Consider the following 19023-nt stretch of genomic DNA (forward strand, 5'->3'; position numbering starts at 1 on the left):
GTTTTTTTTTTTACAAAGCTCACATTTTTTTGTCTAAGGTTCATCTAATCCTTTTGGAATCTATAGCTGGTTTTTGACGATTACCTCACGCGCTATCCTCGTGAGCTCCTCGTGCCTACCGAGAGCTTGGCGGACGATTAACGACTACACGAGAGGATTTGGCGCGTGTGTCAAATGTCATAACCTGGCGGGACGCACTGTGGACCAGTGGATGCTGTTGGAGGAGGTGGCCTTTCAAATTCTAGATTAGTTTTCTCCGTTTTACCGAAACATATTTCACTTTTTCTCAAAAGATCCACCTCCTTCTTCAAGTTAAGAAGATTTGTTCTGAGGCTATCAGGATTCTAATAAATTATTCAAATTTTGAGAAGGCTTTTTACAAGTTTGTAGATCGCTCGGCAAGAAATCCTAAACTAAAGACGGCGGGTCAAGTCAATATTTGGACGTTTGCTTCACTGTTATATTGTAAATAAGATCATTTACTACTGGCGCTCCAAGCAAGGTAGGTAAGTCAATTTACTATGCGTAGAGATTTTATTTTTTCCTGATGACTTTTGTAAGATTTCATTGAAGATTTTCAGTTCTTAGCTTCAGTAATGGGTGTTTAGCTTGCTGCAATGTGCAAGCATGTGAGCGGGTATCAGTTTACAACGTCCTTCAAGCTACTTTGGCAATATTTCCTTGGATTTGCCGTGTCTTTAGAGGGAAGGATTATACTTGGATTACGTTTTCTAGATACTCAAAAGGTCTCGATATACAATTATTCACGTATCGCGCGATGCTAAAGATTTTTTTATTGTGTATGAAAAACAAACCGACGTGAACTTTGGAAATGTAAGCCCTTTATCCTGTGACAAGAAAGGTTAGGCCTGGACTGCGTTACTCACGCCACACCTTTGGTATTACTTCACATTATTGCAAAATAGTATTCGCCTTAAGAAAAAGTATTATATAAGCGTTTATTTTTAAATTCACTTTGTTGATATCCAAATTGTTTACACTACCTCCATATGTAAATCACTTCGTGCGCCTCCAAACAAACACTAAGGACAATTTGCAAAGTAATGGCGTTACACTTCACTGTAAACGCGATGTTTTGAGAAATTAAACCGTGAACGCGTTTTCTCTTTCGTTTTTGTGGAAAACTGACCGGTATTTTTGCTTTATGTGCGTCAGATTTATTGTATTTGCCGTAGGTTCAATGTGACAATTAAGTGGAGCTTATTTTACTTGCTCTGTATTTTATTTTGTGGCTGCGAAATTTGAGCTTTTCCAATTAAAATGGCTCACGCATGAATGACAGACCATATCATTTCTGGGTCATTGATTCTGGTTTTCTTTTGAATTTTAAGAACTGCAGGTGAAAATTTAAATCACCCTTTCGTTACCTCACAATATGTTTGGAAATATTTTCGTCTAACATCTTGAGTTGTGTTGACATGATGATCTTTTGATCTAAACGGCTCATAATTTTTTTTGCTATTTGTTGGATTTATGTATATTTTATCAACATATAATCTCATTAATATTCCATCTTGAATTATTTGGTAATTTATACGTTTTTGAAAGGGTATCATTGTCAGGTTATCTTTTGAGGTGCCTATTATAGAGGCTCTTCCTTGAATAAAGAACTCACAGGAGACAGGTTTAATACAAATACTTGACCTTATCTTGTGGTTGCATCACTGATTCTAAATGTTTCAGCTTCTACTTCTAGCTCAGAGCTTTAACTGTTAAAGCCAAACAACCTATATGCTTATACACAAATAGTGGCTATACTGGTTTACCCCCCCTCCCCCCAAGAAGATTGTCTGATGATAGGCTAAAAAAATCATTATACTAAATATAGAACCTCTATATTTTATCTATCCCTCCCCGTCCTACTGAAACAAAGGCTTATCTAGGCCTGCCTCCCTTGACTATTTCAAGATTGTTAATTCACTAAACACAGTTTCCGTGGCTTTATTTGTGTAGAATAAAATACCTTACAAAAGGATGCTTGATTATGAATCCTTACAACATAAAATTTAGTTTTTGTCATGTGACCGCATTTTATGAATAATGTTGACTAATACATATATAAAGTACTGCAATGCAGAAAAATGGAAGCAGTTAGATCAAATATATGCATTTTATCCCAGATTTTTAAAGGATATTTTTATTATGGTAGATAAATTAGGTAAATAATCCTATGGTCTCACATCTCACATTCATATTTTGTCATTTTAGATCATGGCTGATAATGAGCAAACTGGAGAAAAGGCAGAGTTGGAGGACATCCAACTGCAAGATATGCAGGAAGCAGTATGTTAATTAAACTTTTTTAATATTATACGTGGAGTCTTTTTGAAGAGAATTGTGTAATACCTTTTGTTATTGCTTCCAATGTGATTAAATCTCTGTAAATAAGGAGAAAACCGTTTAATTTTTTTCAAGGGGGAGGGGGCTAAAATATTTCAAAAATTAATTTCCTACAGCCCATCATCAAAGGAAAAACTTGAGTTCAAAGAACCAACTGCCATGTTTGACTTCAGGGAAGACATTTTGGGCAATAGCTTCTCAAAATCAATGGATGGTGATCAATGCTTTTCCCCTTGGTATTTTGCTAGTTGGTTGACAAAACCTTTGACTGATAAAGACTTGTTAAGACTAAAATCTCTGGGCTTCTTTTCTTTTCAGTATTGGAGTGAGTAAAAATTGCAACTCATACAAATACCCTCTCTGCACCTTTTTTGCCTATGAATTTCAAATGTCAACCATGTGGTACCACATTGTGGATTTCCAGGAAGAAGGCACAGACCTAGGCAGTCCCATGATCTGTTTTATATCACAGTGTGCAGCTCGTAATTAAATTAATTTTACTGCATTTGACAGCATGGCAAACAAGCCAGTCACCCTGTTTCTAGTGAGCCCCCAGAAGAGCCATCAGACAGTACCAAAAAAGCTCTGATCACAAAAGGAAGCAAGAGAGAAAAGAAAAAGGGGAACAAAGAAAAGAAGCTTGATGATCTGAAACAAGAGTTGGAAGTGGTAAGCTGAAAGGATGGTTTAACCACTGTGAAGTGAGTAGTGCGCCCCCTAAGGGTGAAAAAAAAAATGTTAGAGGCCACTGAATGATTCATTGGATTTCATCTTCTTTGATTTCTTTTGATTCATATTTCAGTTAGATTCTTTTACTCAATTTTATCTTATTTTGATAAAAAAAATACCATTTGATTCATACTGTACATCTGTATCTGAACTTTGTAACAAGCGCCAAACTTCAAATAAAAGCATGTCACAGGGGCAGATGCAGGGAGGGGGGGGGTGGATTGGGTGGATATCCACCCCCTTTTTGAGTAAAAAATTGAAAAGTCACTTTGTTTGAAGAAAATAAATGTCTGAGGGATTGGAGGTACTGTCCATTCTCCTTCGCCAGCTTGACTTTGCTGAAGTGACAAATACAATTCAGCATGAAGAATTGTAAGATCTTTGTAGCGACCTCTCAAGAACCACTGGATCATTTATAGGCTGTCTATCCGGCCATTATCCACCCCCATTGTGAAACCCTGGATCTGCCCCTGTGTTATGAAAGAGCATCCCTTTATGACAAAAAATTAAATAAGCTCCCATGACACTAAATCAGGCATTTCTGGTAACCACACAGCTTTCTCATAAGCATTTTAGTGTTATCTTATTTCATCTTGATTTTAAAATAAAATAAGATAAAAAGATAAATGGTACTATTGCAATGCCATGATGCTTTAAAAAATGGATTGACATGGTATTTTTCTGTCAATTCTTGCTTAACCCGCTGTTTTACTATATTTCTGCTTAGACTAGACTTGAGGGAAATTTTGTGTGAGTGTTTTTCTTTTCTCATTTTTAGGATTGGCATAAGGTCCCACTGGAAGCACTTGTGAACCGATTAGATTCCTCTGTTGAAAAGGTAAGCAATAATCAGAGCAGACTACCCCAGCATTCAACACAGCTCAGCCTAATCTTCCTTGGCACTACATTCATCCCTTTAAATTTTATGATATTTTATTTAATCACAAGCCAACTATTGGTTTATACAATATATCTCTGTAAACTAATCCTCTTTGAAACCAAGTAAAGCATCTTTTGGGTCAAGGAACCAAGCCTTTGGGTTGACACCCCTGTCACTACTAAGAAAAAAAGGAAACAAAAGACACTGAAACAACACAGACACACTGTATATTAGATACCATATCATACAATACCTTAATTGCCTGAATAAGCAAGCACCTTCCCTAAACATGTTGAGGACTGTAGGTCAGCAGAGAAGAAGCGGAACTTAATGGTACTGTATTGGTTCATTTGAGGAATTGTGCCCCCTGCACATTGTAGCAATTTGTATCTAAAGAGATGATTTTTTTTAATCCCCTCCCCTGCCTTAGCACCTGGCATGGGACATTAGAAAATTAAATAATTGCTGCTTATTCAAGCAATAAAAGTATGGTTCAGTAGTCTATGTTTTGGGTATTTTGAGATATTCTTTAAATGAATACCCATATTCTGTGCTTTGAGATTCAGTACTCATAAATTGGCTGTTTTTTAGGGTTTATCCCAAGAAGAAGCTGAAGTCCGGCTTGAGCGGGATGGACCCAATTGCTTAACCCCCCCTCCCACCACACCTGAATGGGTCAAATTCCTCAAGTTGTTGTTTGGGGGATTCTCTTTGCTGCTATGGGTTGGAGCAATTTTCTGCTACATTGTCTATAGCATCAAGATGTCAGTAGAGGAAGAACCACCACAGGATGATGTAAGTAAAGAATCAACTATTTTTAGCAGCTGATATTTATTTTAACTTAAAATAAAATAAATTAAAAGGCTGCTATGGTAGAGTGAAAAGAAGGGAGGAGAAAATAATAGTTATAATGTTCATAATAATAATAATGAGTTTATTACTGTGCCCTTGATTGTAGTCTACAGGACTAAATTACATGGATGATTAGCTATTGGAACCTACACATTTTTATACGTTAAGAAATCGCCAAGTTGTTCTGTCAGTCATGGTGTATGTAAATGAGCCCTGGCCCTTGCCATAAGCCGTCACCTGTGTTGTGCCAAGGCTTGTCATGATAATGTTTGTTTTAATAAACTTTTCTTTTTGCAGCTGTACCTTGGTGTCACTCTTACTTTTGTTGTGGTCGTCACAGCTTGCTTTTCATACTACCAGGTACTGCTAGTAGCAATATAAGCATGCACACACAATCTCCATGGGAACCTTCCTTAACTACTGGCATGCAGCGCACACTTTGTTTGATGAAAGCTTAAATAAGTGTTCGCTGCATTCTGGTAGTTGAGGTAGGTTTCTACTGTATGGTTATTTGTGCGCAAACTTTTAGCTGGAATAGCCTATTGAGTTATCCTTTATTAGCCATTAGACTAACATATGACTCAGGATTGTGTCTCAAAGCTGCTAAACGATGTTGTCTCTAACCATTTTGTGTTGTTATTACAGGAATCAAAAAGTTCTAAGATCATGGACAGCTTTAAAAACATGGTCCCCCAGGTAAATAATATACAAGATAACTTAGATACAATGCATTTACTTGTGGTTATGTTTATTCAATTGGAACTCTATTTCACCTGGACCTTCATAATTGTGAGCCAGACCTGTCAGGGAAATTTTACAGGCTGTATCTTTCATTATATACTTATACAGGTTTATTTAATCTCTCTTATCTTTATAGGAAGCAACAATTTTACGGGATGGTAAAAAGGTTGTGAAGAATGCAGAGCAAGTTGTGATTGGTGACATCATATTTGTTGCCATTGGAGATAGGGTGCCTGCCGACATCAGAGTGATTGAGTCCAAGGGCTTCAAGGTTGGTTTATGAAAATTAAGAATATAATTCGAGGACGTGCACTTTTTTGCTATGTATCTGCCATGCTTAAAGATGCTGATACAACCCATGGCTCAATAAGTACCATAGAGTTTGCATAATCATATTTTGTACAAATTTTCTATGTTAAATTTCCATTCCACTACATTGGCACTCACTAAAGCCAGTACACATGACTACAGTACCATGTGAGTGCACTTGCAACAAGTGATCTTTTTCTCGCTTGCCTTATTGAGAGTAGGTTCACCCTTTGTAATTGAATCACCTATTCATGAGTAGTCTCACAAGAAGAGATCACGTTTCTCCCAACCTGTACTCCACTGTATGTTATTGGCTCACCCTTTAATTACTGTATCTCAGAGTTATATTTATTGCAGGTTGACAATTCATCCTTAACTGGAGAGTCTGAACCACAAGCTCGTGGCCCTGAGTTCACCCATGAAAATCCTCTGGAAACCAAGAACTTGGCCTTCTTCTCAACCAACGCTGTGGAAGGTACCTGTACTGGTATCGTCGTCCAGACCGGAGACAACACTGTGATGGGGCGTATTGCTGGCCTGGCTAGTGGTCTTGGATCTGGAAAGACTCCCATTGCCATTGAGATTGGTCATTTCATTCACATCATTACTGGTGTGGCTGTTGCATTAGGTGTTACGTTCTTCATCATTTCACTGGTTCTTGGCTACACCATACTTCAAGCTGTTATCTTCTTGATTGGTATCATTGTGGCTAATGTCCCTGAAGGTCTCCTGGCAACCGTCACTGTAAGAGAACCGCTTCTATATACAAGAGTTGTTTCCATAATTCAACAAGGGTTCTATAGTCCAGATCACTTTGTGCTTTTTTTGTTTTATCAGGAGTATTAAAAAAGGTAGATGTTGCTGTAAACATCTAGCTTCATCCCCTTTCAAAGGGCACAATTCCATTGATATACAGTGCATGATATACAGTATGTTTGCCCCTTTACCATACTGTACTAGCGATGATTTACTCCTCTCATTCTAGGTGTGTCTAACCTTAACTGCTAAGCGCATGGCTGCAAAGAACTGCCTTGTAAAGAACCTGGAAGCTGTAGAAACACTTGGTAGCACCTCCACCATCTGCTCTGACAAGACAGGAACCCTCACCCAAAACAGAATGACAGTCGGTATGTCATTTTTATATAACTATAGACCTTTAGTATATGTACCCTGTAGACTACCTTGTAGAGAACCGCTAATGCAACATGCATCTACTGCAAGGCACTGCATTTATTGTTATATTGTTTTGATTTGTTTTCTGATATATTATGCAATGGTGCTACCTATTTAAAAAAAAGTTCCTCTAGACTCTTTCTGGGTTAATAAGCCTGAATACTGATAGGACTTCTATTGTAAACTTTTGCTGTAGCAGTTAAAAACGTCAAATATTACTGTTTCTCCCCAGCTCATATGTGGTTTGACAACAAGACCTTTGAAGCTGACACCACAGAAGACCAATCTGGAACAGCAATGGAAAAGGTGCTTTTTTGTAATATGTGATCCCGGAAGACCCATGCCCCCTACACCCTTGGCCAAAATCCTCACAAACAGATTTTTGAATTCTGGCCGAAAGTGCCATTTTACAAGGTGTAAATCTTTGTTGTTGTTGCTGTTATAACAACACTGAATATTGATATACATAGGGACACACAGCTAATTCATTCATATATTTTTGCCATCTCATTTTTGCAATTACACATAGTATTTACCTAACCTGACCAATGGCAGAAAGCTCTAAAGTTTGTCCCATGAACGGCTTTGAGCTATATACATTAAAATTACACACCACTATGGATTTTAATGCAGTTTTTTTTCCTTTTATTTGTAGACAGAGACCTGGACCGCCCTAGGACGTATAGCTGGACTGTGTAACAGAGCTGAGTTTGTGTCTGGACAGGATAACGTAGCTGTGCTGAGACGGTAAGTTACCATCTATGTTGGCTACTGCCACATGCAATGCTACATGACCATCTTCGTTCAATATATATGTTTTTTCCTACAAACCAAGATATATTGGTTTGTAGGAAAAAAACACGCGAACTACCGTTTCATCTCTACAAGCCTGTTTCGTGGTTGCCCACTCATCAGGAGATTTATATATAGCTGCTGTAGTAACAAATGTCTAAGAATTCTAAAAGTGTCTTCTTGTTGAACTAAAATAATTTAACATTGTTATGATGTTTGCAGGGATACTATGGGGGGTAATGCCTCAGAAGCTGCCCTTCTCAAATGTGTTGAGCTTCAAGTTGGAAGCGTTACAAAAATGAGAGAAGAGTTCCATAGAGTGGCAGAGATCCCCTTCAACTCCACCAACAAGTATCACGTCTCTATCCACGAGATCAATGATGAGAACTCGACATATTCGCATCACTTGCTGATGAAAGGAGCCCCTGAACGTGTGTTGGACCGCTGCAGCACTATTCTCATCAAGGGAGAATTAATGCCTTTGGATGATGATATGAAGCAGGCGTTTGAGATGGCATATCTTGATCTAGGCGGCATGGGAGAGCGTGTCTTAGGCTTTGCACAGCATTATTTGGATAAGGAGAACTTCCCAATCGGCTTCGAATTCGAGACTGATGAAGTAAGTATACCTTACCATGTAACTCTATACTCAAAGATTCACCCCAGCTAGACACCCCCTTCTTTATAGACACAATAGTGATGTGCCTTCCTCCAAACTATAAAGCAATATCTATAATATATTTAGTAGAAGGACAGTTTGAAAGCCCCAAAAAGCCATATTAGTATATACTTGTCGGGAACTTTATAAGAACGCGCGCTCTGATCGGTTCGCTGTCTGGGAATAATAGACAGTATTCACCGCTAAAACGCGGAATAATAAGTCGATTTGTGAAACTTCCATATAAAAAAAAACTTGCGTTTTTGCACCCGAAGTTATCGAGCTTCCCATTGAAACGGGATTTTTGTTAAAATTGATTTAGATAATTTGTCCTTTACGGGAAATCGGCTTCAAACTTCCTGTGTTTTGACAATTTGAAATTTTATTTGCGATAAACAATAGCAGCACATCGTCACTCTATACCAAGGAAAACGACAAGTTATTCTGAGTTAGGCCTGCATGCATAATGTATCACAATCAAGAGAAGTTTTTCAGTGAATGTACCTTATCGTCTGTGGAGGATTCAAAACAAAAGAAATCGTTTCTACGATCAAATTCGTGAAAACGACGTGTCAAACGGGACTAAATTTGGATACAAAATAATTTTGGTCAAAATTCGTATATTGTCTTTATTGGAGGTTCTGTATTTCGTGGTGGTTAAAAGCATTGTGTGGATAACAGAATGGATTTGGTGTCCTCAATGTTCAGAGCGAGAACATTAACAAAACTGTCAGAAGCGATACCTCGTTTCGCGGGACCATTAAGGTGAAAAAAGTTGGGAATTCGATAGAATAATTACAGCAAAATGTATCTTGTTCGGTCCCCGCCAAGAATATACTTAAACAATTATTATGCTCATTTTGGCGAACAGCGGTGGATAGTCCACCACTATTCACTTCGCTTTTGGTGAATAATTGTTGATTATATGTGGCTGCCTACGTAATGTCGGTATGATTTATTATTTTCTTAAAAGCCAGAGTTTGTGCATACACCTTGTTAAACTGTATAATCTAGTTGTGTCTGGTATAACCTTGACTCTGTGTCCTTGTTAATTAGCCCAACTTCCCAGTGGAAGGCCTCTGCTTTGTGGGTCTTATGTCCATGATTGACCCGCCCCGAGCTGCTGTGCCGGATGCTGTCGCTAAGTGCCGCAGTGCTGGTATTAAGGTCTTCATGGTGACTGGTGACCACCCTATCACGGCTAAAGCCATCGCTCAGGGTGTTGGCATCATCTCTGAAGGTTTGTTGCGAGAATCCAATGTAGTCTTATCCTGTGTAGCCGTAGTGCATTATCCTGTGTGTAGTAGTGTGGGGTGTCTTGAGTTTTTCTCTCTTTCTTGATAGACAGAATTACTTAATATCGTTGAATTGAGGTCAAAATTACGCATGGTAGAAAAGATTTGTATCTTGAAGTCGAAAATATATCGTTGTATCCAATTGACGTTAGATCGAGGTAATTTGTTATACATTTGCTATTTCCGCCGGGAGAAAGGAACGTCATCGTAAAATCAAGGTTATCGTAAAATCCAGTCTCCACTGTAGTAATAATGTGTGATTTCATATTCATACCCCAGTGAGGGAATGGCCGAATACAGTGTCGTGAAAAAGCAGGGGTTTTAATGACTTGAAAGCGGCACTGAAAGATCCCCGGGATTTCCAATTTTTTTCTTGGCTTATGGAACTTTTCTGAAATCCAATCTTTTGTTATTTATAATCTGCACTTTGTCCAATGTGGCTTTGTTGTGTTTTAGGTACAGAAACTGTTGAAGACATTTCTCTTCGACTCGAGATACCTGTTGAAGAAGTAGACAAGTCTCAGGCCGACGCTATCGTTGTTCATGGTGGAGAACTTAAGGTTGATATGATTTGATTGTTTTAATTAATCGTTAAAAAAGACTGGCGATAGAATAAAAAAGGGTGTCTCGCCGTATGATAGCACATCCTCTGTAACTTGTTGTTGTGTAGATCATGTTTCTCGTGGCTTCTATGCATTTGTTAAGGATTTTTTTCCCAACGCTCATCCCAGTTGAAATGGCAATTATTTCCAGGCAAAACCTTAGGACGTTTTTTGCCTAAATAGTTTTGTAGTTACTCATTCACTTTTTTGTAGTACAGCACACCTACTGTATGCCCATTGCCTCATTTTCGAGTGTTCAATTTTTTCTTCGCTCAAAAAGAAACTTTGTGGTGATCGCCCACAAATTAAGCATGCGAATCGAGTCATACCAACTACTAATTTTGTGCAGGACATGACTGACAAAGACATAGATGACATCTTGAAGAATCACAAAGAGATCGTTTTTGCAAGAACTTCACCACAGCAGAAGTTAATCATTGTAGAGGGCTGCCAGAGAAATGGGGCGATTGTAGCAGTAACTGGTGACGGTGTCAATGACTCTCCTGCCCTGAAAAAGGCAGATATCGGAATCGCTATGGGTATTTCTGGCTCGGATGTATCCAAGCAGGCCGCTGACATGATCCTTCTTGATGATAACTTTGCTTCAATCGTCACTGGTGTTGAAGAAGGTGAGCTGCGTTACGAGTAATTTTTGAGGGTGGAGCTATATCTAGCTCCTTACAAATGGAACGCTAGACTTCCCCGAAAGCCGAAGTAAATCTGTAGTAAATCTGCACCTTGCGTGAGAACTGGCCGCGTTTTTCATTCCCCCTTTCGGTGACTTGACCATTGTGCTGTTGTTGTTGTTATCATTTATTTTTTAATGTCTTTCTTTGGTCAATAATGAATAAGTTTTTACAAAACACACGTGAACGTACGTATATGTAAGGAATTCTCACGTTTCACTTTGGTATCTCCTCATTTCGCAGGTCGCCTTATCTTCGACAACTTGAAGAAGTCCATCGCATACACCCTGACCAGTAACATCCCGGAAATCACGCCCTTCCTCATGTTCATCGTGGCCGGAATCCCCCAACCCTTGGGTACCATCACTATCCTGTGCATTGATCTCGGTACCGACATGGTGCCCGCCATCTCACTCGCGTACGAAGAGGCCGAGAGTGACATTATGAAGAGAATGCCTCGTGACCCTCGCACGGAAAAGCTTGTCAACGAGAGGTAGGATTTCATCCCGAGACAGGCATATTAAAAGCATATTTATTCTAAAATTACTTTGACATTGAACATTCTATAAATGTTCGTTTTAAGTGTGTCTTTTCTCTGCGTGTAATTCTTTGTTGTTGTTTTTTTGTTTTTTTCTTTTGCAGATTAATCTCCATGACCTATGGTCAGATTGGTTTTATGCAGGTGAGATAGTCAACATTGCGAGTTTTTGGTCGCCATTAGTTCCATTGTTGATTTTGTTGTTATCATCATCCCTGTTCATGTTGTTGATACTGTTGTTGTAAGTGGAAGTGGTGAGGTCGCTGTTGTCGTTACTTTCATCGTTGTTGTTGATGATTTTGTTAGTTCCATTGTTGATTTTGTTGTTATCATCCCTGTTCATGTTATTAATACTGTTGTTGTAAGTGGAAGTGGTGAGGACGCTGTTGTCGTTGTTGTCGTTACTTTCATCGTTGTTGTTTGTTGATGATTTTGTTTTTATTGTTGTTGTGGTGGCCGCATTTGTTATTGTTTCTTTTGTTGGTGGTGATCGTGGTGTCGCTACTCCTGTTCTTGTTGTTGGTTTGGAAGATAATACACTGATATTTCAACGATTGCCCGTGTTCTGTACACAAACGTCATGGCCGTAGAGTTGTTGTTTGTCACATGCCGCCGTAGAAATCTTACGATAATCAATCTTGTTATCACTAGGCATCCGCTGGTTTCTTGACTTATTTTGTCATCATGGCCGAGAATGGCTTCTTGCCCGGAGATCTATTTAATATCCGTGGTCTTTGGGAAGACAAGACAAACAACACCCTACTAGACAGCTATGGACAAGAATGGGTAAGAGAAATACAATTGCTATCTCCCCTGTACTTGTAAAACATAGCTTGTTCATATGCGTCTCTTTGTTTATACAGCGCCTTGGCAAAAGGCGGAGTTTGCTCATTAACCCAGGATGGGTTTAAGGGGCAGTGTCATTGACTTATGAGCTTTTGGTAAAAGTGGGAGACTTAAATTCAAAGGAAATGACCACAAACTGTCAATAATCATAAATGTCAATGAAATATTGCTATTATTTAAACAAGTTGCATTGACAGCTTTAAGTTTAACTATTTGTAAACAATGAAAAGCCTACAATAAACAGTGACTCCAGACATGCGCAGGACCATGACGCTGCCCATTAAAAGCTTTGGAGCTACCGTTCGCTTTGGATCTAAAAAGAGAAAGAGAAATGGGCTTAAAGCTGTTGTATGCTGCAATAATAATTACTTAACAACTTAGGCCATGGCGTGTTAGCGTACCGGTAGCGTAGTTACGCAGAGCCGTAACTGGCCTAGGAATATTGTGGGGACACGATACAGAAACATTAAGAAAACAATGGGGGGCACAGCCACGCCCCTACTGGTCATTTCCATATTTTTGTTTCAAATATTTGGGGGGGACTAGAACTGAATTAAAAGACTGTTCGCTCTATGATCTTTGCAGGGATACGCCCAGCGGAAGGTTCTCGAATTCACTTGCCACTCCGCTTTCTTCGTGAGTATCGTGGTGGTGCAGTGGGCGGACCTTATTATCTGTAAGACAAGAAGGAACTCCATCATCACACAGAAGATGAAGTACGTATACACTCAGTCATGGCTTTTTACGCTCGTGTTTCCAACACAACAAAAAAGAGTTGTCCAGTGCATTTACGAAAATGAATCGTGTATTCTATTGTTATTTATGAGAGCTAACGGTTTCTCGAGAAGGTACAGTATAGCCTCTTCTAAAAAATTGGCTGAGAAGTGTTTATCACAAAATTGTACCAGCTTGCATCGCGCGCATTTATACCTTCGATATGTTGCAAGCATGAAATTACGTTTATGAACTGCTGATATAGTATGCTAGTTAAATATTAACCCATTTTTTCAAACCTGCTATTATTTACTTTTCGAAGTAAATAATGATTTTAGCGTTATGCGCGTTTCGAGAGAAAGCGTTTCCAGAGAGCTGACAGCTTAACAAGTTTGTGCTTGTAAACGCTTAATTCCCTTGTGATAATTCTCTTCTCAGCAACCACATTTTGATTATCGGCTTGATATTTGAGACGGCTCTTGCTGCATTCTTGCTCTACACACCAGGATTGTCAACAGCGCTCTCCCTCTACGGACTCAAGTAAGTCACCAATTCTGCACGTGCAGGCTGAGGGGGGGAGGGGGGGGGGCTGGGGGTGCGCAGTCATAGGTATCATATGGAAAAAGCATAGTATTTGAAGATACCTTAATAAGAAATGACCCCCTTTTTTGTCCGCCAAAGGGGGGGGGGGGGGGGGGGGGTGCGCGCCCTGTGTACACGAATGCTTTCCCCAGTCTCCTTCGACTCCAAATCTATACGCGCTCTCACTTTTTCCTCACTAAGGGGCTAGATTATGACACAACTTGTGCTGAAGACCCTAAGTCGTATTATTATTTTTTGTTGTTGTCGTTGTTTTGTTGTCTGGTTGGATTAGGGGGACTCCCCATGTTTTAGTTTGATCGGGCGAGGAGGGTAAAGGCTGATGCACAAAGGAACTGAGCAGCCCAAACAGCGCCACTCAAGAGTTCACCCTAGAGTATTAGACAATTCTACAACTCAAGTTGCAGGCAGTAAATTAGCCCACGACTCCGCTACTCGACTACTCTGTCGTGGTTGTAATTCAGGGTTATGACATTGTAGACAGGCCGCATACGACTAAATCGTGCTGTCTAAATCGGCCTCAAGAGTATCCCCTTTATCGTTTGTTCGCAATTATTTGTTCGTTCTTCTCATGGTTTTCCTACTGCTTTAGTGCATCCTGGTGGTTCATTGGTGTGCCTTACAGCATTCTCATCTTTGTCTACGACGAGGTTCGTCGCTACATCTTGCGCAAGTACCCAGGGGGTAAGTTTGCTCAACTCGTAGTTGAGTGGTTGGTGTATTGTGTATTTGCGCGCGCACTTGTTTCTGATTTCGCCTTTTATTTGTAAAGTGTTTCTGAGTTTTTCGCTGTTATTGTTCTAGGTTGGGTTGAGCAAGAAACCTACTACTAATTCATCATTCCGGATCACCGCTGGCCCCATTGACAAAGTTATCCGAGTTTGATTTTGAAATTCAATTTAAAATTTCATTTTATTTTTTTTTTTATTTCCTGTAATTATTTTCCATTTTTATACAATTATTTATGAACGAATAATTTTATGCACCCATCCATAGTGCATTCTTATGCAACGCGAAAAAAAATATTGAGGAATTATCGTGCATATATTATACAATTTATTGTGTGAGCTTGAACTAACATTATAAGTCTGATCAGTCACCGCTTCACTTGTCCTTTCGGTGTTTTGTGAGTGAAACTGAATTGAACGCTAACGAATTTTTTACACAAATTAAAATGTTTGTAAATTTTCTTTAGGGCTCTTCTGTCCCTTGATTATGTAAAACAAATTACTGATCATTAATAAAATAAACTCTGAATTTGTGTTGGTGTTCGGTTATTACGATTTCAAAAGAAACTTTCCATCAGTTCCCATCGTTTTCCCGAGTTTTCTGATAAAAATCTGACCACCCCCGAAAAAAAAGGATTTGGCTACATACCAGAGGGAGGGACTGGGTAGTTTGAGTGAAACCCCCCTGGGGGCCGCGGCGGCCCCCTCCAACCCCCCCAACCCCATCTTAGGCTTGGGAGGCGCGGCGCACCACTCCGAGACCCCAGCCCCTACCCTCCTTCTATATATAAGGCAGATAATGTTTCACGTACATAAATAATTGGCAATTGCTAATGTAGGCCAAATCGATTTCACGTACATAAGCTTTTGGCAATTGCTAATGTAGGCTGGGGCCGTTTCACGTACATAAATAATCGGCAATTGCTAATGTAGGCCGGGGCCGTTTCTCGTACATAAATAATTGGCAATTGCTAATGTAGGCTGGGCGCGGTTCGTGTACACGACTTTTAGGGGCAAATAACGATGGTGTCGGGGAGGGCCGCCAACCTACGGAGCGCGGAATGACCGTTTTTCGGCCGTAAATTTAAAGCCGCTGGCGTGGCGTTTAAACCTGAGCTTTACTCGAACACCTCGCTCCCGAACTCCTCGCGAATTTCTCGCAGCCTCTTTTTCATCTTTTCGCGCGTTTCCAGGGAGGGCCCTTTCTTGCTTTTTTTCTCACGCGATGTGAGGCCGTGTCGATCTCTGATAGCGGCCTTGAGCGCGTAGTATCTCTCTTGTTCCTGTAGTATTAGCCGAAACTCTTCGTCTGAGATATGCCCGTCTTGCAGAGCCTTAGAGACCAGCTCGCTGATCGAGTTTTTCTTACTCTCCGCTAAAACCATCGTGTCTTCGTGTTTAGCCTCCTTGCTCGTAAGACCCCTAGAGACCGCCCCCGCGCCCACGACACCGACCAGCCCAGCGACCCCTGCCAGCGGACCGCCGATCAGAACCCCTATCCCACTCAAAGAGACCCCCACCCCGGCACTGGAAAGCGCCCCTGCAGCGATGCCGGATGCCACAGACACAGCATGGGTAACGGCAAAGGCGCGCTTATACTTCTTCCGCACCTGTCGATGATGCGTTATCTCGTTGTCTAGGACCGCCTGAGTGTCACATATTTTCTGGAGTCGAAAGCTTTGCACGTCGCCGCCGATGCTCGCCGGAGCGGTAGGCGTCATGTGCGCACCCTTCGGGGGGCAGACACTGGGGAGCGAGGGGTATATGGCACCGCTGCTAACGTCGCTGTTTGCCATGCTTGTTATGTCGGACCTAGGTTAGCTCTAATACGAGGCGAACAGGCTTGCCCTTAAAGTCCGCCCGTCTACCGCGGTCATCCCTGATCCATATTCGGATACTCGAGACAAACTCAGAGGAAGATGCTGCGACACAAACGGGGATGTCGGGCCCATAGACGACTTTCTCGTGCGGCCTCTCGCGGGTTTCTAGGCCAGCGAGAACGTTTTAAGGATCGTCTAAGGCGAGGCATTGCGAGCGGTCTACGATATCGCAAAAGATGTAGAGGGCCTCTATTTTCGGCAACGCCACCTTAAGTGGGGGCCCCCCCACGGGCAGTACGAGGCCCCGCCCACCCAACTGATCGTCTTTAGCCTCTAGGCCAAATAGTGCGCAAAGCTCGGCATTCAGGAACGCAACGCCTTTGGACACGAGCGCGATCTTCCAGGTGAGAGGATCCAGCTTCGCGGTCAGAATCTTGCTTTCAGCGCGGTTGATCGTTTCCACGATGGACTCGGCCGTGTGGTGCCCGGCTGGCAGAGTAGCGATGGGCGGGAGAGAGGCTATAGTCGTTATCTGATGCTCCCGCTCGAGATTATACCAGCTGTTAAACAGCGAGCACTGCCGGAGCGCCACGGAGCGTGGGCGCCTTATCGGCTGCTCGAAGAAGAGCGTCAGTTCGCCTCCGACGAACACAGCATGTAGGACCACCATTGTGTTGAACATAGCCCGCCTTCGTGTTTAATAGGGCTGGCGGATGCTGAACGAGGAGGCGATTCCCCGAAGGGAGGAGGAGGAGACGAAGAAGGCGGCAGTTGCGGCGGGAGCCTCTATAGCCGAACATATCAAACACGCTATAGCCGAACAAGTCAAACGCGCAAAAACCGGTTTCCCTAGGTCTCTGACCCTCGCGCAAAAGTTGCTCTACGCCGTTCCCGCGACCCCCGTGGAGAGCACGGCCTCAGACATCACCCCACTACTCACGCAGCTAGAGATAAACGTGGCTGAGGACAAATCATTCACGACTAGGGTCCGAGACATATTCAAAGAGACAGTAGTCACGCACAAGTGGCCAAGGAGTCTCGCCGGTGGCTATCGGAGCCTTCCTATGGGTACTGGCCACAGCAACTCAACTTTGCGGTCTGGTGCGCAACCGCCGGATGTGGGGTGTCCCTAGTCGACCCCGCTTTCGCCACGCTCCCCTCTGTCATCAGGGGATTTCTAAGGTTTCACGTCTACTTTACCACCCGGAGGATACTCTACTAGCTCGGCGCCCCCCTGCCTGGCGACAGCCCGTTCACGCAAAAAGGTAACCCCTACAAGAAGGCCGCTTTCGAGCGTCTATGTATAGAGTTCGGTTTGCCGCGTAAGCCGGACTTCCGATGGAAAGGCGGGCGGAACCACGGGCTAGGCGATGTGTTTGTGTTCTACCCGGGGGAGGGGTATCGCAACGTGCACGTGATCCGTGGCTACGACACGGCGGCGGACGAGTACCCGAGCCACCTCAATCTGTTTAGCGACGAAGGTGGGACGTACAATAGTGGGAAGCAGGTGGGTTACATACGCAACGACGACCACGGGGGCGTGCAATATAGCTGGTTTGCGCCTCCCAAAGGTGAGGGGCTGGCAAAAGCAGGGCTAGGAAGACTCGATCGCTCGGTCGAGGCGTTCGTCTACACAGTGCTTGGCGCGCAGGTAAACGTCCGTTCCTCTATCGCGGGGGCCGGCGGGCCGGCCATGGAGGCGCAGGCGGAGTTCACGAAGCTGCTCGAAGACGCGATCATAGAAAACGACATCGCTCAAAGCGTGCAAAGGTACCAGTTAGCTGTGCAGGAGGCCAAGGTGAGACTGAGTCTTGCGGTCGCACCAGGAGTGTGGCTGATGCCGAGCGGTGATAAACACGCAAAGCGTCGTGGGCTACAACAATAAGCTGCAGAAAGCCACAGACTCCATGACGCTCGGCGCAAACGCGATCAACACCGAGACAAAGCCAGTCGGTGCTCATAACATGGCCGGTTGGCATCCTAGGGTGCAACACGTGACTGATCCGGGGATCGACCGCGTGCCATCCCGGCGGCGAAGCAAGGCTTCCGCCCCTGCGAAAGTGCACGCAGAGGGCGCGGCGCCTGCCCCCTCTCCACGTATGCATGCTGCGCATAGCACGACTGCCGCCGGACCGGGCGAAAAAAGTGACCACACCGCCCTCAAGGCGGGGTTGTCGGCACTCGCGGTGGCCGCGGCGTATTACTTGTTCCGATGATTGCTTTGCATTTGACGAACCAAGAACGCGGCTACGGCTAGAATGAGCAGCCACGCATTTTCGCAAAGGAATTTCACCGCTTCTCCTGCAGCCTTAAACACGAAGTTCGCGATGCTGCCAACTAGCCCAGGGAGAAGCTCGCCTAGCTTTTTCCCGATAGCCTTAAGCCCGTTACCGACCCCTCTGGCCACGGAGGAGAGCGACTTGCCGAGCGACGTGACAATGGCCGCGATCGTCGTCGCTACGGCCAACCCGATAGCGGTGACGGTGAAGATGTACTTTTTGAAGATGGCTTTGATGCGCTCTCTTAGCGGCTTTTGGTTCTCGAGCTCTCGGTTTTCGCGTTCTAGTTCGTCAATCTCGGACAGCCTCTCCTCGTTGCGCTCACGGGCCTCTTGGCGGCGACTCTCTGACGTGTTAGGGTCGTCGATGGTCTCCCTGTCTGTGGCTACCACCCCTTGCAGCTCTTGGACTCGTTCTGTG

General features: G+C 42.9%; 1 protein-coding gene across 2 annotated transcripts; it reads left to right on the forward strand.

Annotated features, from left to right (window-relative positions):
• The first annotated feature begins 178 nt into the window (after window positions 1-178).
• LOC5507906 (sodium/potassium-transporting ATPase subunit alpha-2) lies at window positions 179-15037 on the forward strand. 2 transcript variants are annotated; one of them, XM_048732656.1, is made up of 23 exons: window positions 179-506; window positions 2230-2304; window positions 2875-3030; window positions 3869-3928; window positions 4562-4765; window positions 5120-5182; window positions 5468-5518; window positions 5700-5834; window positions 6230-6616; window positions 6858-6999; window positions 7278-7351; window positions 7701-7792; window positions 8060-8456; window positions 9552-9735; window positions 10247-10350; window positions 10742-11021; window positions 11322-11571; window positions 11721-11760; window positions 12268-12402; window positions 13048-13178; window positions 13615-13716; window positions 14369-14460; window positions 14581-15037. In XM_048732656.1, exons 2-23 carry the CDS (start codon window positions 2233-2235, stop codon window positions 14607-14609), a joined length of 3180 nt encoding a protein of 1059 aa, XP_048588613.1. In that variant the 5' UTR covers window positions 179-506; window positions 2230-2232; the 3' UTR covers window positions 14610-15037. The 2 variants fall into 2 exon arrangements, with proteins under 2 accessions (XP_048588613.1, XP_048588612.1); XM_048732655.1 differs by having other exon boundaries at window positions 179-502.
• The last annotated feature ends 3986 nt before the right edge of the window (window positions 15038-19023 follow it).

Source organism: Nematostella vectensis, chromosome 9 (assembly GCF_932526225.1).
Source record: "Nematostella vectensis chromosome 9, jaNemVect1.1, whole genome shotgun sequence".
Classification (NCBI taxonomy): domain Eukaryota; kingdom Metazoa; phylum Cnidaria; class Anthozoa; order Actiniaria; family Edwardsiidae; genus Nematostella; species Nematostella vectensis.

Coding starts and splice junctions, on each gene's coding strand:
- LOC5507906 (XM_048732656.1), top strand. CDS start 2,233: ATGGCTGATAATGAGCAAACTGGAGAAAAGGCAGAGTTGGAGGACATC. Junction 2,305..2,874: donor TGCAAGATATGCAGGAAGCA/GTATGTTAATTA, acceptor TGCATTTGACAG/CATGGCAAACAAGCCAGTCA. Junction 13,179..13,614: donor ATCATCACACAGAAGATGAA/GTACGTATACAC, acceptor TTCTCTTCTCAG/CAACCACATTTTGATTATCG.